At 39.5% G+C, this 25,772-nt stretch overlaps 1 protein-coding gene and 1 pseudogene across 2 annotated transcripts in view; one reads left to right on the forward strand and one right to left on the reverse strand.

The window, feature by feature from the left end:
- Positions 1-201: 201 nt before the first annotated feature.
- On the forward strand, positions 202-25,011 carry LOC126603052 (kinesin-like protein KIN-14A; annotated as a pseudogene).
- Positions 3,238-25,772, reverse strand: part of LOC126603056 (uncharacterized) — a 40,181-nt gene continuing 17,646 nt past the window's right edge. For both annotated transcript variants that reach the window (XM_050269818.1, XM_050269817.1), the window contains one exon: positions 3,238-3,746. In XM_050269818.1, the coding sequence (XP_050125775.1) occupies positions 3,331-3,746 (416 nt within the window). In that variant the 3' untranslated portion in view covers positions 3,238-3,330. The remainder of the gene's footprint in view (positions 3,747-25,772) is intronic.

Consider the following 25,772-nt stretch of genomic DNA (forward strand, 5'->3'; position numbering starts at 1 on the left):
TCTATAATTTTTGTTTACTTTAAATTCATTTAAGTGTCCCAATATATGATTGACATATTTATAATTAATATAAATATTATTGATCTATTGGCAATATGGTAAGTTTGTATTGATTTTATACAAAATTACCCTAAATTAAAATATAAACAATTCAGAATGAGTATGCCAAAGAAAATCAAAAAGAAAATAAGCATCCCCGATTCTAAGAAAATAAAAAAAGAAATACCAAAAAATGGCAGAAATTAGATGATCTCTATTTTCTAGGTCCACAGAGGCAGAGCCCAAAGCCATAACTAGAGAGGCAAGCAATTTTTGCTTCTTTTGGGTTTTAAAATTTGAGTTTCCAAATTTGGGGTAAGGTTTTTCTGCGGGGGACAACGACGGCAATGGCGGAGCAGAGGAACAACAACAACAGGTGGAACTGGGAGGTCAGTGGCTTCGAGCCAAGTAAGTTGCCTTCTTCGTCGACGTCGGCTGCGGTTGCGGCGTCCAGCTTCGACCACCACCACGACAATTACAAGCCCGGTGCGCCGTTAGTTCGGCGGTACTCGATCTCGGCTGCGTCGGCTTTGGCTCAGTCTGAGCTCGCCAACTCCAACTCCAACAACCAGGCTGTGGCTTCCAAGCTCCAGAAGCTCAAGGATAAAGTTAAGGTAATGGGTTTTGTAATTTAGGGGCTCAGAATTTGAGAGTTTGAGTTACTGAGTTTTGAGCTGAATTACTGTGGTAATCTCAGTGGTTAGTGTGTTTTAAGAGTGTGTTTAGCGCCAATGCGTTTTGAAAATTGAAGCTTTGGGGACAATGTGAGAGACTTTTAAGTTGTTCGATATCTTCATGGGTGCTTTTGAATTTCTGCTTCTGTATTTATGTAAAGATTTTTTGTTTTTAAATTTTTATGGGACAGCTTGCTAGAGAAGATTACTTGGAGTTGAGACAAGAAGCAAGTGAGCTTCACGAGTACTCGAATGCGAAACTTGAACGAGCTACACGTTATCTTGGTGTTCTTGCGAATAAAAGCCGAAAACTAGGTAAGGGATTTGGTTATGTTGTTTGACTGTGCGGTCTGCTTTGAATGTTTAATGGATTTTTTTGGAGTGGCCCAAGAGCGTGTTGTGGGAGGACTATTTTCTAAGTTCAGGATGAGTAGTATTTTGGCATGGGTACAGGGTTTGATATTACATGCAACCAAATGAAAACTATATGAATGTAATTTCTTGTGTTATACATTTCCCTTTGAGATTAATCACGAATTTGATATTCCTTCACTTGATCCTTCTTTGTAAGGTTTATTTACTGTTCTTGGGTCATCTCGATAGATTTGAAAGTTTTTCTTTGATAATATGTCAGACCAGTTTGCCCTTGAAACCGAGGCTAGAATTTCTCCGCTGATCAATGAGAAGAGAAGGTTGTTCAATGACTTATTGACAGCCAAAGGTACTCATCTTCTGTGAGTGTTCTCCTTTTGTAACTCTCTCAAAAGCATTTATATTTTACTTTTCAAGGTTGTTGAGGTGTTTGGGTGATCTTACAAAAGTTTAGTATGGCAGTATTTTCTAACTAGCCTTTTAATTCCAGGAAACATAAAGGTATTTTGTCGTACAAGACCGTTATTTGAGGATGAAGGTTCCTCAATTGCCGAATAACCTGATGAGTACAATATCCGTGTCAATACTGGTGATGATGCCCTGTCCAACCCCAAGAAGGATTTTGAACTTGACAGAGTTTATGGACCTCATGTTGGACAGGGTGAGACTAACTGTTCGTCTTTCATTGTTTTCGCCATATCTGTGGTTCTACCACGTGAATATTAATCATATAACTTTAATTTCTGAAAAGAAAAAAATACGCTTAAAGTATGTCTGCTGCTAAACTATTTTTGACATTTTTTGTCTGTCAGCTGAACTTTTCCATGATGTTCAACCATTGGTGCAATCAGCATTGGGTGGATATAACGTTTCCATATTTGCATATGGACAAACCAACTCTGGAAAGACACACACTATGGTTGGTCTCTTTTCCTCTTTTTCTCTCTCCATGTTTGTTTGTCTGTGTCTATATCTATATGCATTTCTGATGCGTATAGGTTTATACTTGCATGGTGGACTGCTGTTTTCTCTGGCCAAATGGTCAATGCCTTTTAACTCTGTCCCATTACAAATTTGTACATTGAAAAGAATAAAAATTGTAAGTTGATGTATTAGACTTTTGAAAAGAGATTTGAAGTGATTTTTACACTATTAGAATTGAACCTTTTAGGATGGTGAGTTGGAGAATTCTTTCAAATGGTTACCCCATAATAAAAATTAAATTTAAAGTACTAAAGCAAGAATTTAAATAGGTGCAATGAGGGATGTGCCTTTCACTCTGGGTGTTTCATGCCTTTCATTTTTTTCATTTAAAATTTATGATCATTGTTTCAGTCTGTGCACCAGTTTTATGATATTTGTACTTCGTTAACTTTCTCTCAGGAAGGATCTAGCCATGATCGCGGTTTATTTGCTCGATCTTTCGAGGAACTATTTGATTTATCCAACTCTGATTCCACTTCTACTTCAAGATTTAAATTCTCTGTTACAGTTTTTGAGCTCTACAACGAACAGGTAATATTGTTACTGTAAGTATTTTATGCTTTCTGGTTCTTGTTTTGTTTGAATGGCTTTTGAGATGGAAACCTTATGTTGGTTTGATGTGGATTCCTTCCATTTTCTTTTAGATAAGGGATTTACTTTCAGAATCAGGAGATGCTCTACCAAAGATTCGCATGGGATCACCAGAATCCTTTGTAGAACTTGTGCAGGAAAAAGTTGATAACCCACTGGACTTCTCTAAAGTATTAAAAGCTGCATTTCAGAGCCGAGGAAATAAGCCATCAAAGTTCAATGATTCTCATTTGTATGTTCCAAAATTTTACCTCAAAGTCTCAAACTTCCATACATTTTTTATATTGCTAGTATTTACTGTAAGGTCATACTTTTGGTAGTTAAAAAGTAAGCTGTACCTTTCTCTTAAAAGGAGTCCCTTCACATTACTGAATAAGAACACCATGCTAAAACTGTAAATGATTTTTTTTTTTTGGATTTTCCAAGTCTCCAACCAAGAAGTTGTCCTCACTCGGGAAATTAAGGGAACACTACCTCAACCTACATGCTCCACTCACAAAGCTCCAACATACAAGCTTCAACAAAAGAAAATTCAAAGAACTTAGCGAAGAAGGCTTTGGTGATTTAACACAATACGTTGAAATGAAGGAAAGCTTATTTATTGATATCCCCGATAAATTACAAATATGTACATATACTTGAGTCAAAATAAACAAACAAGAGGGAGCCTTCACAAAGGTTGCTTAGGAGAAGTCTCGGCAGTCGGTAGAGCCCCAGAAAGAGAAGGCACCGGAGGGGGATCATTCGGAGCCTCAGTACTGGACAGAACCCTAGAAGGAGGAGGCATCAGAGGTTGATCATTTGGAGCTTCATTACGCGGTACAGCCCCAGAAGACGAAGGCAATAAATGCCTTTGGAACAAACCCACAAATCTCTGATGATCAAGTAAAACCTGACCATCAGATTCCTTCATCTGATCAAGCTTCCTCTTCATGTTTGTAGCATAGTCATGTGCGAGCCGGTGCAACTGTTTATTCTCATGCTTGAGCCCTCTAATCTCCTGTTTGAGACTCATCACTTCCGCCGCCAATGATTCAACTTGGCGGGTTCGAGCAAATAGGCGTTGGGCCATATTAGACACAGAACCTGCACACTGAACACTAAGAGCCAGAGAATCCTTAACAGCCAACTCATCAGACCGTTTGGAAAGTAGTTTGTTATCTTTGGGAGTGAGAAGGTTCCTGGCCACTACCGCAGCGGTCATATCATTCTTCATCACGGAATCCCCAACGGTAAGAGGACCAGTAGGGGAGACGAAAGATGGGCGCCATATGTTGTCTGGAGAAGGCGGGGCTGCCTCTTCAACAAGGTTCAAGTCAAAACGACGGTCGGAGGGGCCAGACATTTTCAAAGGTGTAGAAGAGAGAAGAGGTCGGACAAATCAAGATCTTAGAAGTGCAAGAATGGAGCTTCTACTGGTGGATATTCAAGTGTGCTTTGGAACTTAATGTCAGCCTCTATAAAAATCTGTACTCGACGAAGCTTCAGAAATCGAAGAGGCGTTTGCTTTCTCAAAAGTTGGGCTGCTCAGAGACCACGAGGGTCGATCTCAGAAATCGAAGAGACGTTTGCTTTCTCAAAAGCTGGGCTGCTCAAAGACCACGAAGGCCGATCTCAGAAATCGAAGAAGTTTGCTTTCTCAAAAGCTGGGCTGCTCAGAGACCACAAGGGCCGATCTCAGAAATCGAAGAGGTTTGCTTTCTCAAAAGCTGGGCTGCTCAGAGACCACGAGGGCCGATCTCAGAAATCGAAGAGACACCTACTTTTCCAGCCTTGTCAGCACCTGTCACACGCACACTCAGCTTTGCGGAAATTATGGGCATTCTGTCGAAGATTTCTGGCGAAGTAGAAAGCACATGAATCGTACTGTTCAATCACCCACTTCCCACACGCAACAGTAGCTCATGGGTACCACATATAACTTTGCCAAAGTTCTCTGACAAAGTTGAGACTACTTTTCCAGCCTTGTCAGCACCTGTCACACGCACACTCAGCTTTGCGGAAATTATGGGCATTCTGTCGAAGATTTCTGGCGAAGTAGAAAGCACATGAATCGTACTGTTCAATCACCCACTTCCCACACGCAACAGTAGCTCATGGGTACCACATATAACTTTGCCAAAGTTCTCTGACAACGTTGAGACACGTGAAGCTTGCAACTCTCACTACATCGCTCTGACCAAGAAGGGTAAAAGAATAGCAAAGAAACAACACTAACAAAGTTTAGACACATAAATTTTGAAGGCCTAGCTACCATATTATTACCCACAAGGGTAAAGGAACAGTACCACTGCTGGATAATTGGAAAGTCCCGGTGTGTCAACCTCTGTGCTTCGTGGCAAGGTAGACTAGCAAACATGCCCAACCTTCACTCACATTCGAGAAAACACTCCCAACAAGATTGCTTGCCCCAAAATCGAAGAGGCATCGCCCTTCGAATCTCGAGAGCTAGACTCCCAACATGATTACTTTCTCAAAAATCGAAGAGAGGGTAAAGGAACAGTACCACTGCTGGATAATTTGAAAGTCCCTGTGTGTCAACCTCTGTGCTTCGTGGCAAGGTAGACTAGCAAACATGCTCAACCTTTACTCACATTCGAGAAAACACCCCCAACAAGATTGCTTGCTCCAAAATCGAAGAGGCACCGCCCTCCGAATCTCGAGAGCCAGACTCCTAACATGATTACTTTCTCAAAAATCGAAGAGAGGGTAAAGGAACAGTACCACTGCTGGATAATTGGAAAATCCCTGTGTGTCAACCTCTGTGCTTCGTGGCAAGGTAGACTAGCAAACATGCCCAACCTTTACTCATATTCGAGAAAACACTCCCAACAAGATTGCTTGCTCCAAAATCGAAGAGGCACCGCCCTCCGAATCTCGAGAGCCAGACTCCCAACATGATTACTTTCTCAAAAATCGAAGACACCGCTCTCCGAATCTCGAGAGCCAGACCCCCAGCAGGATTGCTTTCTCAAAAATCGAAGAGGCATCGTTCCCCGAATCTCGAGAGCCAGATCCCCGACAGGATTGCTTGTTCGAAAACCGAAGAGGCACCACTTTCCCAACTTCAAGAGCCGGATCTCCTTGGATAAAGCTTGTCTGTAATCTTCACACGCAACATCAGCTTTCCAGATACCACATACCACTTTTTCAAAGTGCTCTGACAGAGTTAAAACTTGTGAAGCTGGCAGCTCCCACTACCGTGCTATGACCAAGCAGGGTAAAGGAATAGCATTATTACTTGATGTTAGGGAGACTCCTATATATGTCGACCTCCATCCCCAACGGACAGGCAGACCTGCAAAAATGCTCAACCCTTCCTCTTATCTGAGAGGGCACTCCCAACGAAGCCTTTCGAAATATTCAGCTTTCTTTCCCCCCGATAATACCTCTGTAAACAAGCTATACTAGAGCAAGAATATCTCATATCATCAGGGTTAAAAGCAAGAGTATCCCATATCATGTTTTTTCCCTGTCTTTTCCTTTGGCCTTGTTCTTACCTGCAAGACAAGGAGAAAGAGAGCAATCAGTTAGCACTTGGAATCAAGCTTCCAGCCAGGAACTGACTGCCTGGAACCCCTTACCTGATTACTTACCTGGCATTGCTCTCGAGTACTCATCTTCAACATCTTATGCTTCCAGGGAAGATACCGCATCTGCTTGAGGAACAGATAGGGCAAGTGAGAAGGATACAAGGAAGCATGTGGAGACAAGCGTAACAGCACACGTGCCGATACATCCACTACTCTGTCAAAAGCAAAAGTATCCCATATCAGCAGGGTCGAACGTACTCTAGATTTGATTGACTTGTTTTGACCCTCAAATTCTTCAGTCGGCCTTATACTCTGGAGGAAACCAGAAAACCCTCCAGCCCAGTTCAAGAATAAGCCTGTGGAAAGTTACTTCTTCAAAAGCAAAAGTATCCCATATCATCTCTTCTCATTTTTCTTCTCTTTATCCTTCATGCTGCCTGCAAGATAAGGAGAATGTGAACAATCAGCCGGAGCTCTGATTGCTTACCTTGTCTGTTACCTCTTTCAGCAGATCCCCTAGCTCGGCGACTTGGGGGACTCCTACTACATGGTTTGTATCGCGCTTGACCAAGCCTGAAACTACAAGTAAGCTTCAAGTGACATTGATACATTACCTTGTGCATCTCCACCAGTTACAGATACCACCCCTGGATGGAGGAAGAGTACTTCCAGAGAAGATTCCACATCTACCTATGAGACAGATAAGGAAAGTCAAGACGATACCACACTCCGGTACTTAGAAGTTTCGTGGTTACGAGATCATTCTCCCACAATATTTCCTAATGTCATTTGTACTAAATCATTCACTTGTACTCCCTAAAGGAGAGCTTGAACCTATGTACTTGTGTAAACCCTTCACAATTAATGAGAACTCCTCTATTCCGTGGACGTAGCCAATCTGGGTGAACCACGTACATCTTGTGTTTGCTTTCCTATCTCTATCCATTTATATACTTATCCACACTAATGACTGGAGCAATCTAGCGAAGATCACAAAAAGTGACCGTTTTCGCTACCTAGGATCTATCTTGCAAGAGAACGGAGAATTAGATGGAGATCTCAACCATAGAATACAAGCTGGATGGATGAAGTGTAAGAGTGTATCCGGCGTGTTGTGTGACCGTCGTAGGCCACTGAAGCTCAAGGGAAAATTTTATAGGACGGCAATAAGGCCAGCGATGTTGTATGGCACAGAATGTTGGGCGGTGAAGCATCAACACGTACACAAAATGGGTGTAGCGGAGATGAGGATGCTTCGTGGGATGTATGGGCACACGAGAAAGGATAAGATTGGGAATGAGGCTATCCGAGGTAAAGTAGGAGTAGCCAAAATTGAAGGAAATATGAGAGAAAATCGGTTCCGGTGGTTTGGACATGTGCAAAGAAGGCTTACTGACGCTCCGGTTCGAAAATGTGACTACGGGACAGAAGTGCAGGGCCGAAGGGGTAGAGGAAGACCTAGGAAAACTTTGGAAAAGACCCTAAGAAAAGACTTGAGTACTTGGATCTAACGGAGGACATGACACAAAACCGAGCGCAATGGCGTTCTAGGATTCATATAGCCGACCCCACTTAGTGGGAAAAGGCTTTGTTGTTGTTGTTGTATGAGAATTCCTGAATTTTTGCTTAACAGTTTGATCTAATCACTTTTTAGCGATCACTCAATTCATCAAAGTGATTTTTGTTTCTTATGATTGAAAGGACAATCTTGATTTAATAACAACTTGAACTTGTTTGTTCAATTTCATGTCATAAAATACATGTAATGGCTACATAACTTTTTGGGTTACTTCAAATCTACTTAAATTCTTTTAATGGCTATATAGTTAATTCAAATTAGGTTAAAGGTTTTCGGGGTGGAAAAAGTGATAAATTGATATGGGGTTGTCTAGTGATGGCTATATGTAGATTGTTCATTTTAGGGTAAATTACATAAAACTACCTCAACTATTGGGTCATTAATAGTTTCATACCTCGTCTTTAAAAAGTTTCAATATCATACCTTATCTTCGAATTTGTTGCAATGTCATACCTTCCGTCAGTTGTTTGTCAATTCCTTTGTTAAATGTTGACGTGGCTTGAGGCGGGGCCCACTTTCTATTAAAAAATTATTAAAATTATAATTTAACCTTAAAAAAAAAAAAATAAAAAAAACCAGATCCTGTCTTCCCCAACCCCCTTTCCCTGCAACCCAGATCCCGTCTTCCCCAAACCCACCCCTTTCTTCACCCTCCTGTCTTCCCCAAACCCACCACGCACCCATCCTCCACCTCCTCCTCCGCACCCACCCTCACACCCACCCTTGCACCCATCCTCCACCTCCTCCTCCGCACCCATCCTGAAACTCCAGCGCCATGTAACCGCGCCTAGGTCTCGTCACAGACGAGAGAGAGAGAGAGAGAGAGAGAGAGAGAGAGAGAGAGAGAGAGAGAGAGAGATCAAAAATGTCAAAGTGGAACCAGGTTTTTGCAGCTTAAAAATCAGAAATTATGGTTTATAAATTTGCAGGGCCTCCTTTGTTGAAGAAATCAACACTCTGTGTATTTGGTGAGAGTGTTGATGCGGAGGAGGAGGTGGAGGTGGAGGATGGGTGCACGGTGGGTGCAGAGGAGGTGGAGGATGGGTGCGCGGTGGGTTTGGGGACGACGAGAGGGGGAAGAAAGGGGTTGCAGGGAAGGGGGGGTCGGGGAAGACGGGATCTGTTTTTTTTTTTAATTTTTTTAAGGATAAATTATAATTTTAATAATTTTTAATAGAAAGTGGGCCCCGTCTCAAGTCACGTCAGCATTTAATAGAGGAATTGAGAGACAACTGACGGAAGGTACGTATGACATTGCAACAAATTCAAAGATAAGGTATGACATTGAAACATTTTAAAGACGAGGTATGAAACTATTAATTACCCAATAGTTGAGGTAGTTTTATGTAATTTACCCTAGATTTTTGTTCTTTTCTCTTCTGCTCTTGGTGAATTACTTCCCACCACTTTGCTGTACAGGTTTTATTATGTAAAAATATTTCATCCTTTGAACAAAGTTATATAAATTAATTGTTGACATGGCTAGAAGCTAAAATCAAGTTGTCTAACCCTGACTAGGTAGTTTCCTTTTACTGACTGATTGTAGTCTATGAGATAGAAGTTATGCATGTACTCAAAACTTCACAAAAGCCACTGAACTGCCCATTTTTAGGGGTCATAAAAGTTGAAAGGAATAACAAAAATAAGTAGACCATTTTGAAATAAGTTGCGAAGCTAGATAAAGAAGTTCAGTATACGTTGTCAATTGCTTTTGCATGTATGCTTGTGTATGTGTCACAACTGCTCAGCACTTAATTTATCTTAAAGTAGATTCTTGTTTCACTATTGCCAGGATCATCAGGATACATATATATTATAACAATTTGATCACTGGAGAAAATACATACAGCAAGCTCTCTCTAGTTGACTTGGCTGGAAGTGAAGGATTAATTGTCGAAGATGAGAGTAGTGAGTGTGTGACGGACTTGCTGCATGTTATGAAATCACTTTCAGCGTATGTAACGATGGCTTATCTGTTTTTATTTTTTTATTTTTTTTTATTTTTTAACTTAATAAGTTTCGGCTTCTTTCAGGTTGCCTATAATTTAAAGGATGGTTCACATTGGTTTTGTACTTATGAGCAGTATATAATTTTCATTGTGCAATTGTGCATCATTCTTAGCATGTGATCACCTGTGTTTCATTTATACAAATTCGGGATACGAATACATATGTGGTCATACTTTATGTCAATCGTAACAATATATCAACTTCCTGTTGTCCTGCTTATGCCAATCTGTTATCTTGTGCCATCTATGTTTACTCGTGCCGTCCTGTACTTAAATAATTCTGCCTTTTGACGCTGTGCATGTAGGTTGGGAGATGTCTTGTATACCTTATGAAATTTCAATGCTTACCAAAGTACTTGCAGACTCACTAGGTATTCAATCCTTTTCATTGTTTATGTTAGTCCTGATTTTGGACATGCAATTCTAAGATGAAAGGAAAAGTAATAATGAACAATTTGTTATAACTGCCTCATGGTCATGGGTACTTGTGATTGAGTTGTATCCATTACCGCATTTTCTCCTGTATGATTGAATTACCATTTCGTAACATGTACAGTTGATTTTTATTGACTTTCTTTCATTGGTCTTGTTGAAAATATGGCTTTGATTGCTTACTGAAACAAACAAACAAAAAATTCTATAGGTGGAAGTTCAAAAACTCTGATGATTGTTAATGTCGTTCCAAATTCCTTGAATTTGTCGAAGACATTATCATCTCTCAATTTCTCTTCTAGAGCTCGAAATGCTGTTCTAAGCCTTGGGAATCGAGATACGATAAAGAAATGGAGAGATATCGTAAGTTCTCTCTCTCTCTCTCTCTCTCTCAGTTTATGAGTTTTCTTTTTCTTTTTCTTTCTTTGTCATGATTACACAGCAAAGCAAGGAAATAGAATAGAAATACTAATAGTAAAACAATAACAAAAAAATCTTTCTAATAATTGAAGCACGGAGCCTCTAATAGAAACTTGCTGAGTTAACAATCACTTCGGCACTTAAAGGAAATCTACTTGCGAGTTTGTGCCGGTTAAGGCATTGTGATGAGCAAGATTATGAACTATTTTCTGCTGAATTTTAATTGTGATGATTCTTGTAGGCAAATGATGCACGTAAGGAGTTGTATGAAAAGGAAAAAGAAAGTCAAGACCTGAAACAAGAGATTTTGGGACTTAAAAATATACTCAAGGATGCAAATGATCAGTGTGTCTTGCTCTTCAATGAAGTGCAGAAGGCATGGAAAGTTTCTTATATGTTACAGTTAGATTTAAAGGTTTTATAACTTCCTGAGTTTGATACAGCGTTCATGTTTACTTGCATGTTATTGGAAGTCGGTAAAATTTCTTCCTGTGTACTTTGAATATGTTCGAAATGTAAGACAATTTAAAGTGTCTACCTTGCTGAAGCTGTTGGATATACGGCTTCTATTTATACTACAATTAATGAATTCTCCAGAGTTGCTAGTAGTCTAATTTAGTGGTTTTCTGTCTTTTCTTTCATAAATTTTCCTTGTCAACAATGATAATGTGGTTTTGTCTGGTAAGCATGGTTCTAAACTGGTTTAATATTCCCATTTGATGCAGTCAGAGAATATAATGCTTGCAGATAAGCAAAAGATAGAAAAGGAGCAAAATGCACAGCTTAGAAATCAAGTAGCTCAACTGTTACAATTAGAACAAGATCAGAAAGTGCAGATAGAACAACGAGATTCTACAATCCAGGCCTTGCAGGTTGGTCATGTGTCTGATTAATCTTCTCATTTATATGTTTTAGGGTTCAATGGTTCTGTTAAAATACAACAACAACAACAAAGCCTTTTCCCACTAAGTGGGGTCGGCTATATGAATTCTAGAACGCTATTGCGCTCGGTTTTGTGTCATGTCCTTTGTTAGATCCACGTACTCTAAATCTTTTCTTAGAGTCTCTTCCAAAGTTTTCCTAGGTCTTCCTCTACCCCTTCGGCCCTAGACCTTTGTCCTGTAGTCGCATCTTCTATCCGGAGTGTTAGTAGGCCTTCTTTGCACATGTCCAAACCACCGTAACCAATTTTCTCTCATCTTTCCCTCAATTTCAGCTACTCCTACTTCACCTCGGATATCCTCATTCCTAATCTTATCCTTTCTTGTGTGCCCACACATCCAACAAAGCATCCTCATCTCCGCTACACCCATTTTATGTACGTGTTGATGCTTCATCGCCCAACATTCTGTGCCATACAGCATCGCCAGCCTTATTGCCATCCTATAAAATTTTCCCTTGAGCTTCAGTGGCATACGACAGTCACACAACATGCGGGATGCACTCTTTCACTTCATCCATCCAGCTTGTATGCACTCTTTCACTTCATCTATCCAGCTTGTATTCTATGGATAAGGTCTCCATCTAATTCTCCGTTCTTTTGCAAGATAGATCCTAGGTAGCGAAAGCGGTCACTCTTTGGTACTTCCTGATCTCCAATCGTCACCCAACTCATTTAGGCCTCCATTTGCACTGAACTTGCACTCCATATATTTTGTCTTTGATCGGCTTAGGCGAAGACCTTTAGATTCCAACACTTCTCTCCAAGGGTTAAGCTTCGCATTTATCCCTTCTTGAGTTTCATCTATCACCACTATATCATCTGCGAAAAGCATACACCAAGGAATATCATCTTGAATATGTCCCGTTAACTCATCCATTACCAATGCAAAAAGGTAAGGACTTAAGGATGAGCCTTGATGTAACCCTACAATTATGGGGAAGTTTTCGGTTTGTCCTTCATGAGTTTTTACGACAGTCTTTGCTACATCATACATATCCTTTATAGCTTGGATATATGCTACTCGTACTCCTTTCTTCTATAAAATCTTCCAAAGAATGTCTCTTGAGATCCTATCATACGCTTTTTCCAAATCTATAAAGATCATGTGTAAATCCTTTTTCCTATCTCTATATCTTTCCATCAATCTTCGTAAGAGATAGATTGCCTCCATGGTTGAGCGCTCTGACATGAACCCGAATTGGTTGTTCGAAACCCGTGTCTCTTGCCTCAATCTATGCTCAATGACTCTCTCCCAGAGCTTCATTGTATGACTCATTAGCTTAATACCCCTATAGTTCATGCAGTTTTGTACGTCACCCTTATTCTTGTAGATAGGCACCAAAGTGCTCTTTCGCCACTCATTTGGCATCTTCTTTGTTTTCAAAATCCTATTGAAAAGGTCTATGAGCCATATTATACTTGTCTCTCCCAAGACTTTCCATACTTCGATCGGTATATCATCTGGGCTCACATTTTTTCTATGCTTCATCATTTTCAAAGTTACAACCACTTCTTTCTTTCTGATTTGGCAGTAAAAGGAGTAGTTTCTACACTCTTCTGAGTTACTCAACTCCCCCAAAGAATTACTCCTTTCATGTCTTTCATTGAAAAGATTATGAAAATAACCTCTTCATCTGTCTTTGATCGCGTTCTCTGTAGCAAGAACTTTCCCATCCTCATTCTTGATGCACCTCACTTCGTTTAGGTCCCTTGTCTTCTTTTCTCTTGCTCTAGCTAGTTTATAGATATCCAACTCTCCTTCTTTGATATCTAATCGCGTATACATATCGTCATAAGCTACTAGCTTAGCTTATCACACAGCTTTCTTTGTCTCCTGCTTCGCTATTCTATACCTTTCACCATTTTCATTGGTCCTATCCTTGTATAAGACTTTACAACATTCCTTCTTAGCCTTCACCTTTGTTTGTACCTCCTCATTCAACCACCAAGATTCCTTTTGGTGTGGAGCAAAGCGCTTGGACTCTCCTAATACCTCTTTTGCTACTTTTCGAATACAACTAGCCATGGAATCTCACATTTGGCTAGCTTCCCCCTCTCTATCCCACATGCATTGGGTGATTACTTTCTCTTTGAAAAAGGCTTGTTTTTCTCCTTTTAGATTCCACCATCTAGTCCTTGGCACTTCCAGGTCTTGTTTTTTCTCTCTCTTTTGATATGTACATCCATCACCAACAAGCGATGTTGATTAGCCAAGCTCTCTCCCGGTAAAACTTTGCAATCCTTACAAGTTATACGATCCCCTTTCCTCTTTAGAAGAAAATCTATTTGTGTTTTTGACGACCCATTCTTGTAGGTGATCACATATTCTTCTCTCTTCTTAAAGAAGGTGTTCGCTTAGAAGAGATCATATGCCATTGCAAAATCCAAGATGGCTTCCCCATCCTCGTTTCTCTCCCCAAAACCATGGCCACCATGCCACCATGAAAACCTCCATAGTTGCCTGTCTCCTTGCCCACGTGTCCATTTAAATCTCCTCCTATAAATACCTTCTCCGTCTGAGCAATTCCTTGCACCAAGTCTCCAAGATCTTCCCAAAATTTCTCCTTCAAACTCGTATCCAACCCTACTTGAGGTGCGTACGCACTAATCACATTGATGAGTTCTTGTCCTATTACAATCTTGATTGCCATAATTTTATCTCCTACCCTCTTGATATCTATAACATCTTGTGTCAAGGTCTTGTCCACGATGATGCCAACACCGTTTCTTGTTCTATTTGTGCCCGAATAGCAAAGTTTAAAACCTGAGTTTTTTAAATCCTTTGCCTTAAGACCAGCGCACTTAGTTTTTTGTAGGTAGATAATACTTATCATTCTCCTCACCATAACTTCCACTACTTCCATAGATTTTCCCGTTAAGGCTCCTATATTCCACGTTCCTAAACGCATCCTACTCTCTTGAACTCTACCCTTTTGTCCTCGCTTCTTCACCCTCTCCTGTCTAATAGGATCAAAGTACTTTTTCTGTGTGTCCTGTGTAAAGTTGATAGGAGCATATGCTTCCAAACAACTTTGAGTGGAGTCGTTCAAAAAGAAGTTTTTATGACCCCCTTGCTCATTTAACACTGCATCTGGGTGCCGTTGGAGATACAGTGACCCTTGCTCACTTATCACTGTGCTCGGGTCACACAGCGTGCCACTTACGGGTGACGCCCTAGCTTTAGCGCGATTTCGCTCTGGATTCATTTTCATAAGGATTCGACGTAACCTAGGAGTGCCGGCTATTGACTACCTGACCCCCTTCCCCTCCTCCTTTATCTGGGCTTGGGACCGGCAACGTAAGATAAACTTACACAGGCGGAGTTGGTTCTGTTAAAATATTTCAGGAATTTACTGTAGACCATATTTTCAGGAACTACTGTACACATTCATATTTTTAGAGTAATCCGTGCTGCATACTTTTCTGATGCCAGTGTGCTCTCAAGAATAGAGTTACATGTTTTCAGATGATTTTTCAAAAGAATGGCCCACAGGGCCACAGCGATAAGCATACCCATCTATTATGTCATATCAGCGTGATAACAGGAAAGATGTAACAAGGAGTCCATGCTGAATAGACATTGTAATCTTCTTTGTTTAGCATGCAAGCGTATGAATTGTGTCACAGAACAGAACAGAATCGATAAGTTAAGTTTAAAAAATCTATCTGCACATAGTGCAGGCTTGAAATTTAGTTATGTGTGGACTGAAGATTTCCAAGACTCATTTTTTATGTGACAAGTACCGAAGTACGTGAAAAAAGAAGAAGAAATAATGACATTTCGTAGCACTCTTCATATGAGCAATTAATTATTCTGTGCTGTGGTTCTTCATTAAAGTGACTATCATACCTTTACATTGTCAAGTGAATTGATCAGGTTTTGAGGTTTCATTATGTCGCATTATTAAATGGTTGAAGTCTGGAGGACGTATGTTATAGTATGAAGGTTTCCCATTTATACTTCCTAACCAAGGAACTTTTCCTTGCATTTTGCACCACATGATGTTGCCCAACATTAACTGTTCGATACAGGCCAAAATTAAAAGCATCGAGTCCAAACTCAGTGAAGCCCTCCATTCCAGTGAAGATCAGTCACCATTAGTCTTGGATCCAGGGTCTGCAATTCTATCAAATTCCAAGGCAATGGGAGATGGCATGGATTCTCCAGTAACTACGAATTTGGAAGAGGAGCTTAAAAAGCGTGATGCATTAATTGAGGTGTGCTATTCTACCATAATTCCATGTTTTCTGTTTCTAGAATAATGGTTGCAACTTAATGATTTGTACATATGCATGAACGTCTGTTATCTATCCTATCTGTAGTCCAATTTTCATTTCTCATACAAACGAGGAGTTCACAAACCTATGCATAGACAATAGATTAGATTTTAACATTTTGAATTTAACTTATAATGACACTCCATCAAAGGAAAATTTTGATATTTATAGACCCAAAATGACCTCACTAAGAAACTGCTAGTGGCAAGTGCCACATGAACAGTATTCATGCTACATTATTGTGAAATGTGAACAATGCTGTTAAGATGAAGACCATTAGACTGCAAAAACTAGTATAAACTAGACTGGTTAAGTACCAATGTCATGATTTTATCTTGGTCTTTTTCAAATAATGTTGACTTAATTTGTCATTTTAAAAAACCAAAGGTACATTCATTGGGAGCAAAAAGTTATGTTATGACGAGGTTCTTCCACAATGAGTTAGTCTCGTACCAAGTCATTGTTTATGCATACCAGCATAAAATATCATCTCTTCTGAATCTATTTTCCCATTCTCAATTGATATGCCCATTTTTATATGGTTAATGCTCTCTGTCTCTCTGTCTTCCCCTCCCTCCCTCTGTCTCTCCCTCTCTCTCACACCAGAGGTTGCATGAAGAAAATGAAAAGTTATTTGATAGATTGACAGAGAAAACATCTTTGGCTGGCTCACCAAAGGTAATTTCTGTTAGTCCCACTTTTGATGTGGTTGTGTGCTTTCACAATATAATTGTATATTTGTTCGTCTGATTGTTTTACATGATATTTTAAGTATCTGCTACATTCTTGGGTGCTCATTGGTGCATTCAGTGTTCTCCTTGATTCAGTAATTCATGGAAACCCAAAGGAGTGCAGGTGGTTAGATGTAATTCTGGGTGTTTATTGTTATAAAAACACTTGAAGATTTTGGGATGATTTTTTTATTTTTTTTGTTTTTTTTTCAGTTAGCATTCCCGACTATTGTAGCAGTTTCATATGGTCATATGGTATTGATTGTTCTTTATTGCGATGCCATTTGTGAGTGGAAAAGTTTAAGAGAGCAAATTTCGATGAAAAGTTTGAGTTTGGATAAGTGTGGTGTCCTATCACAATGCATTGTCAGTTAATAAGCTGCTTCCTTATCTCATTTGTGGTATTTAAGCAATTCTACTTCTATGGTTTGTTAAGTGTATCATAACAGATTTCTAATATGTGTGGGTGTGTATTTTCAGTTGTCAAGTCCATTATCCAAAGGGTGGCTAAATGTTCAGTCTCGGGACCTTGTGAGGTAAGACTTTTGCAAAACTTTATGTTTAATGTGTTTTGTATATTATTTTTCTTCATCCCTCAATTCCTAAAAGAAAAAGCTTGTTTATCAAACTTTCGCTTTCAATAATTTAAAACAGGAATGATAGTAGAGGACACTCGATGGATATTGTTTCTTCATCAATCGCACTTGCTGCAGATGAGACTGAGGGTACTGTTGCTTTGGTGAAATCTAGTGTGGAGCAAGTCAAGACAACCCCGGCTGGAGAATATCTTACGTCTGCCTTGAATGACTTTGATCCTGAGCAGCATGACAGCCTTGCTGCGATTTCGGATGGAGCAAATAAGCTTTTAATGCTGGTATGCTTGGTTATTTAATTTATCTTTTCATTTGTGTTTGACACCATACTGGCATATCTTGATATTATGCTTAATTGAATACGGTGTCATCACTGATTACTTATTTTAAAGTGAGTATTAAGCGTTGATGTTCAACATTTCACCTTTCTTGATGTGGAGAAAGTCTTGCTAACAAAGGTTCTTGTTTTTTGTTTAATTTTTTTATGGTTGTGGTGAGCACTACACAAAAAGCTTCTTAAATAATTGTTAATAAGTGACCTTTGTTAGTGTTTTGTAGTTTCAATTAGGGCTTGACTTGATGAAATTTGGATTAATTTGACAAGAAATTGAAGAAGATGATGAAGGCAGCAAAGGGAGTACATTGCTCCTCTTGGATTCAGTTCAAAGAATGAGAATAAGAGAGAGAGTACAAGTGGCCGTTACAAAAGCACTCACACGAACAACTTGCTCTCTAACACTCATGTGCGCTTTGTACAATTTAACGAGCACAACTGGTATGACAGCTGGCGGAAATCTAGCCTATGAGCTAGTCTAATCTCAACCATTTATTCTAAACACTTTAAAAACAAATACTAACAATTCTGACAAGCTTGAGGGTGAAGAAATCAGCTCAAGTGCTTATATTTCAAGACTCACTTCTAAGCTTTTAAGTTTAGCTGACTTCACTCCAAGTAAACCTCTGAGATAATAAAATCGATCATTTGGCAGAGCTTTGGTGAAGATTTCTGCCAATTGGTCCCCTGACTTCCGGTAAACCAAGTTGATAATGTTTTCCTGCAATGCATTTATGATGTAGTGATATTTGTGAGTAATATGCTTTGATCTCTGGTGGAAAACTGGATTTCTTGTCTTTACAATCGCAAAAAGTATTGTTCATATTAAAGTGGAGTTGCATCTGTTTGCACTTCTCCAAATCCTCCAGAACAAATCTAAGCCGAACTACTTGTGTAGTAGCTTCTGATGCACTTACATACTCAGCTTCAGCTGTGGAAAGAGCCACACCATTCTGGTTAACAGAAGTCCATGAGAAAATGTCACTGCCATTTTTTTTTTTTTTTTTTTTGAGAAGAAACGATAACACATTAATAAAATAAAAACAAGAACTACGAAATAGTGGATAAGAAATCCACCATGTAGCAAAGCTAGCTAAGACCTCTCAAATAGATCTAATTACAACATAACCTCAACCAAAATCATTTTATGGCTGCTGACGTATCCCACACTATATGAGAAAGAGAATAATCCCTGAACTCATTCGAAACTGATGCCCAGAGGGCTACCCAGTATCTTACTCTAGCCAATAGTTCTGCTACCCCCACTCCATTATAATCCTCAAAAACTCTTCTGTTACGCTCCAACCAAATGTTCCAAAAAACTGTTAAAACCAAACAGCCCCGCAAAGCTTTAGCTTTCCTCCCCTTTCCTAAAACCTCAAAATTGGTGCTTTGAAGCTCGAAACAACCCTTTTGGAATGACCCAACTAACTCTAACTTCCTGAACCAATTTCCACCACAACTGTATTGAGGAAGAACAATGGAGAAAAATATGATTAACACTCTCCTCCTCAGATTTACACAAACTGCACCAATGGGGAGAAATACAAATAAAAGGCTTTCGCCTTTGAACTTGATCACAAGTGTTGACCTTCCCAGTAGCCACTAACCACACAAGAACTTTGACCTTCGGAGGAGCTATTGATTTCCAAATCTGAGAGAAGGGTGGAAAATGTTGCACTGTTCCATTGTTGCTCAAGAAAGAGCTATAGGATTTGCAAGTGAACAATCCTGATAAGTCTAGTTTCCATCTTCAGTTATTTGCTCTTGATTGAATCAAACGAACATTTTCCACCTTCTGTAATAACCTAGCCGCCTCTGCTATCTCCAACTCATTCAAATTTCTTCTGAAGTCAAAATTCCAGCTCAAAGAATGAAGAGAAAAATCCATAAAACTTGAAATGCTCTGGTTGTGCATTCTTGATAACAAGAATAATCTAGGATATTGCTCTTTCAATGGTCCTCCTTCGAACCAACCATCCTCCCAAAACCTCACCCTCTCCCCGCTGCCCACCTCAAACTTGCAGCACTCTAGGAACGATTGAAGACCAAACAAAATATCTTTCCGAGGGCTACGACATGAAACACACAGCGAAGGATTTGCATCCCACCCATTATCCTGCAACCCGTACTTGCTTCTTATCACCTTGTGCCAGAGAGAATTTGATTCCATTGGGAATCTCCACAACCACTTAGCCAGTAACGCTTCATTCCGTTTCCTCAAATTCCCCACACCTAAACCCCCTTCCTCCTTACTTTTAATAACTACCTCCCATTTCACCAAATGGTTTTTCTTTCCTTCCTCTACCCCTTCCCAAAGAAACCCTTTCATTAGTTTTTCCAGCCGTCCAATCACCCCCGCAAGGAATTTTGAACAAAGACATGTAGTAAATTGGCAAACTTCCCAAAACAGATTGAATCAAAGTTAATCTACCACCTTTGGATAAGAATGCCTTCTTCCAACAGATTGAATCAAAGTTAATCTACCACCTTTGGATAAGAATGCCTTCTTCCAACTTTGAAGTCTTTTTTCCATCTTTTCTACAACTGGATCCCAAAACGTAAGTGCTCTTGGCCTTCCCCCAAGAGGAAGACCCAAATACTTTACTGGCCAGCTACCCACCTCACAACCCCAAGAATCTGCCTTCCTTTTAATTTTCTCACAATCTGAGTTTATTCCAGCCAAAGAACACCTTGCTTTGTTAATTTTCAAACCTGAAACACTACAAAATAAATTGAGCAACTCTAATAAATTGTTCCAAACTTCCTCAGCCCCCGCCAAGAAAAAAATGATGTCATCAGCAAATTTTATCCACCTTTTCTTGCCCAATGCACAAACCTTTGATCAGATTATTCTCTTGGGCCTTCTCCAACAATCTACTCAAGACATCAACTAATAAGGTGAAAAGAAGAGGTGATAGTGGGTCACCTTGTCTCAAACCTCTTGAAGCTTTAAATTTTCCTCTAGGCCTCCCATTGATCAAAATTGAGAAATTTGCGGAACTTAGACAACCCTGCATCCATTTCCTCCATCTATTGCCAAAGCCCTTTCTTTGTAAGACTACATCCAAAAATCTCCACTCCACATGAAAATAAGCCTGTTCAAAATCAATCTTGAACACCGATCCCTCCTCTTTCTTCTGCATACCCTGATGTGTATTGCATATCAATTTCATTACCACCCCAGTCACTATCACAATAATCAACTAGAATTAAAGACTTTCCTTTTGCATACTCAATTCCAAAGTCAAGAGTTCCTTGCACATACCTGAGCACTATTTTTGCAGTTCCAAAGTGCTTCTTTGTTGGATTGTGCTTAAACCTGGATAAAAGACTGGCAGCAAACATAATATTTGGTCCTTTTGCTGTTAAATAAAGCAAACTCCCTACAATTTCTCTGTAAACAGCCTCATCTGCATTTCACTTTGATCATCTTTCTTCATCTTGTCATTCACAGCAAGAGGAATACTCACTGGTTTACAATCCTTCAAACCAAATTTTTCTAGCAAAGTCGAAGCATACTTTTCTTGGTTTATGAAGATCTCATTTTCAGACTGAATAATTCTCATTCCAAGAAAGCGGTACAATCATCCAAGTTCTGGTTTCTCATATTTTCTCTCATGAGCTTTGAACTCAATGATCAAATCAATGCTACTGCCTTTGTACACTATATCAATCACATAAATGGAGACCCAAGAAAATGGTACAATAATCCAAGGTCTGGTTTCTCATATCCATAGCTTCACTTGGACTTCTCTGAAAACCACACTCAAGTAGATAGGAGTTAATTTCCTCATACCAAGCTCTTGGAGCTTGTTTCAGACCATAAAGAGCTTTTCTGAGCTTGTACAATTTGTCTTCAGATCCTGGAACTATGAATCCCTCAGGTTGATCAATATATACTTCCTCATTCAGCACTACATTCAGAAAAGCTAATTTTAGATCAAGTTGATCTAATTTCCCACCTTTCTGTGCAGCAAGAGCTATTGAAGTTCTTATTTTGTACAACCTTGGAACATGTGCAAGGTCTCATTGGGAAGCTCGTCATGCTTGTCCTTTACTGAAAGCCTCTTTATGTTGCTTTCCTGCAGCACATCCTGACAAATTCCATCATCTCATTTCAATTTTGGTGTCCCATACACCATTCCTTCAAATGTCTCTGTCTTCTATGCCATTCCCAAGCATTCTTCTATAATTGCTTTTCTAGCTACTGGATTCATATCCTCCATAATGAGAGGGAAACATCTATTCCCTGTCATTTGCAGTTGTTACATGGTATTGTAACTGCATGTCTTCAAAGATTGCTACTAGATGACCTCAATGGGATCAATTTCATTAAGTTTCTTAGTTCTCTCAATCACAGACACTATATTATCATAGGTTCCTAGTGAGACTAATCAACAACTTCTCAGACAATTCTTCACCATACATCTTCATTATTAATTAAGCCAAACAATCTAGTCAAATACGCAGGTAATGATTCATCATTTCTCATACAAGCATACTCAAAATCTTGACAAACACCTTGCTATTTCACAGCTCTGACTTATAAATCACCATCACAGCTCTGACTTGTAAATCACCTCTATACCCTTGCTTCAGAACATTCCAAGCTGCCTTTGCAGTCTCTTGGTTTGCAATCTGAGGGAAGATCTCGTTTGAAACTGCACTCAAAACAACCCCAAAGCCTTTGCATCTTGAGCTATGAGATCCTGAACCACAATCTTCTCCTTCTCAGGCTCATCTGGAATCTCAGATCCTTGATCTACAAATTTCCATTGCTTAGTGACACTTGAAAATCGTCTTCATCCTCATACAGCAGAAGTCGTAGTTCACTCCAGTGAACACCGGAGCTTGAAGTTCAGCTCCAGATCCAGCCATTTGATGCTTCTATTCAGCTGGGTTTCTTCGTTGGAATACCCAGAAGAATTCACGAGTCACACCCCCTAATTCAAATCATACCAAGCTCTGAGGCCATGTTAGTGTTTTGTAGTTTCAATTAGGGTTTGACTTGATGAATTGTGGATTAGTTTTGACAAGAAGATGATGAAGGCAGCAAAAGTAAGTACATTGTTCCTCTTGGATTCGATTCAGAGAATGTGAATTAAGAGTGAGAGAGTACAAGTGACCATTACAAAAGCAGTCACGCAAACAACATGCTCTCTATTCTGAACCTTTCATTCTAAACACTTTAAAAAACAAACACAGAACAATTCTAACAAGCTTGAGGGCGAAGAAATCAGTTCAAATGCTTATATTTAACATTAAACTGCTGTTTTTCCTTTAATCAGCTTCTCAGGCGACTACTTGTATATATTTCAACTTGACAAACTATTCTTGTAATCCTCCTACATGACAAACTTTGGGAAAACTAGGGGATTGTTTGATAAAATTTAAAAAAACTGGACTAAGAGGGAGAGATATGGAATAATGGAAGGAAAAATTGACAAGTGATAGAAATGCCCAAAAAATGAGGGAGAACATTAAACTAAAATTGAAAATTTAAGACATTCTAAACTTGGTTTTTAGTTTTGATTCTGGTAAAGCATTCTATATATTATCTGATCTCTCATCTCTCCTTCACCTCAACCATCTCTTATCTCAATGTTATCTCCATGTTCTTATCTTTCTTGAACTAAAATAATAACATTACAGCATGATGCCTCCAATCATAACATTTAAACAACCTAATACTTGGCTTCACCTAGCTTGTTCATTCTTTCAAGTTTGAACACAAATGATGTTTCTTGTGATCGGCACATATTGATGGTCTATGATACTTATTGTGTGCAACTTTAACATGTTATGCTAATTGTCTCTTTACAAATTACAGGTTCTGGCTGCAGTCATTAAAGCAGGGGCTTCTAGGGAGCATGAAATACTTGCTGAAATAGGAGATGCTGTTTTCTCTTTTATTCGTAAAATGGAACCACAGAGGGCAATGGACACCATGCTTGTATCCCGTGTTAGAATTTTGTATATTAGATCCTTGCTTGCTAGATCACCAGAGCTGCAGTCCATCAAGGTAATGAACGTTAAAGAATCGAGACTTATCTTTTTATTTGTATGCTCCTTTTACTTTTTCTTTGTCTTTTCTCAAGGCCAGGGTTGGTGCTGTCAGTGCTTATCATTTCTTCTTTCTTACCATTATTAGGTTTCTCCGGTCGAGAGTTTTCCAGAGAAGGTTAGTACTGGACGTAGTAGGAGTTCCAGCCGGGGAAACAGCCCAGGAAGATCTCCTGTGCTCTGTTGATGAGCATATCCAAGGCTTCAAAGTGAATCTAAAGCCAGAAAAGAAGTCCAAGTTTTCATCAGTTGTATCAAAGATACGCGGACTTGATCAGGTAACTCCCATCTCTCTCTCCCTCCCCCCCCCCCACCCCCATCTCTCTCTCCCTCCCCCCCCACCCCCATCTCTCTCTCTCCCTCCCCCTCCCCCACCCTCTCTCTCTCTCTCTCCCTCTCTCTCCCTCCCTCTCTCTCTCTATCTATATATAGAGGGAGAAGGCAAAAAGAGTGAAGCTTTCATAATCCCAAATTTGCTCCTCCCATTAGGATTTCAACAGAAAAAACAAATTCACAAAAAGTAAAAAAAAAAAAAAAAAAAAAAACCACCCACGTAGTGGGACTGTGAGTGGTTAGTAAGTTTATTATTTTTTTAGTATATTATTTATTGTTTTTATTTTTTATTTTTTTTTTCAAATAGAAAAATAAATAATAAAATAAAAAGTGCCAATTGCCACACACGTATGCGTGTGGAAAGAGGGTAGTGTGTGTGTATACTGTATATATACAAACAAGGGATAAATGAGAGAGAAGAGAATCCCAACACGCAAGCACAAGGCAGACAAAAGAATGAAGAAGAAAAAAATCTGGCTATACTTCTCTGCCACAAGAGTGGAAGTTTCTTTCACTTTTCTCGTGAACCTCTTTCTCATTCCCTGCTTTTTTTTTTTTGTGCTTCTTCCCTACCCATATGTACACCAATTTAATAGTTTTGACCTTTTTCTGCTAATCTTCTCTTTTGTTGCAAATGGTTTGTATGGTGTGGCACTAAGCATTCAAATGTGCAGGAGACTCCAAGGCAGCAGGTAACCGCTGGAAAGCTCAAGGAAATAAATGAGGAAGCAAAAAGTTTTGCAATTCAAAACAAAGCGCTTGCTGCTCTGTTTGTTCATACACCAGCTGGTGAGCTCCAGCGCCAACTTGGATCCTGGCTTGCAGAAAATTTCGATTTTCTCTCTAGTACAGGAGAGGATGCATCAGGAGGGACAACTAGTCAGTTGGAGCTCCTTTCAACTGCAAATGTTTTCTTTGAGAGTTTTATGTATTGCAAATGTTTTTTGAAACAGTTTTATGTATTGCAAATACAAAAACGGGTGAAAATTGCGTTCAGCTGATTGTTTTGGTAAAAATAAACTTAGAAAACAATATGTTTTCTTTGTTTTCAAGAACAGTTTCCAAAAAAATAGAAAATAAAATATACATTGTAAAACAAAGTTAGAGATTTAATAAAATCATGTATGCCGCCGCCGCCACCACCACCACCACCACCACCACAACATTCTTCACCGTCTCACCACTATCACGACCATCTTTGACACCACCACAATTACCGCCACCGCCATCACCCTTGTCGCCATGGCCACCACCACATCTACCATCTCACATTCATCACAACTGACACTACTGCCACTTTTTCACCATTACCACATGCACCTCCGGTGCCATGACTGCTACCACAACTAACATTAACACCACCATATTAACCACCGCCACCATTGTCATCACCACCTTCGTTGTGTCACCGCTACGACCACCACCACTGCCACCAACTTCTACCACCTTTGCCACCACCACCATCACATTCTCCACACCATTACCCTCACTACTACCACCACTGCTACCACCACTCCAACCACCATTGCTACCAACACTACTCTCGTCTCAACCACCATCTCTATCACCACCATTACTATGAAGTACAATTTTTTTTTTCTGACATTTTTGATATTGGTAAGACGTGTTTTCATTCTAAAAAATCATTCTCGGATTAAACTACCAAATGCATTCTCAAATCATAAAAAATGCCAACATTTTTGTTTTACAAAACCGTTCTTCACAAGTCATTTTGCAAAATGTTACCGACGAGCCCTAATTTTTCTATTCTTTTGGAATATGTTCTTTTTACAAAACGTTTCCAAAATTTTGGATTTATTATAAGAGAAAATTGGAGCAATGGTCCTTAAATTTTGGACCA

Source organism: Malus sylvestris, chromosome 15, assembly GCF_916048215.2.
Source record: "Malus sylvestris chromosome 15, drMalSylv7.2, whole genome shotgun sequence".
Classification (NCBI taxonomy): domain Eukaryota; kingdom Viridiplantae; phylum Streptophyta; class Magnoliopsida; order Rosales; family Rosaceae; genus Malus; species Malus sylvestris.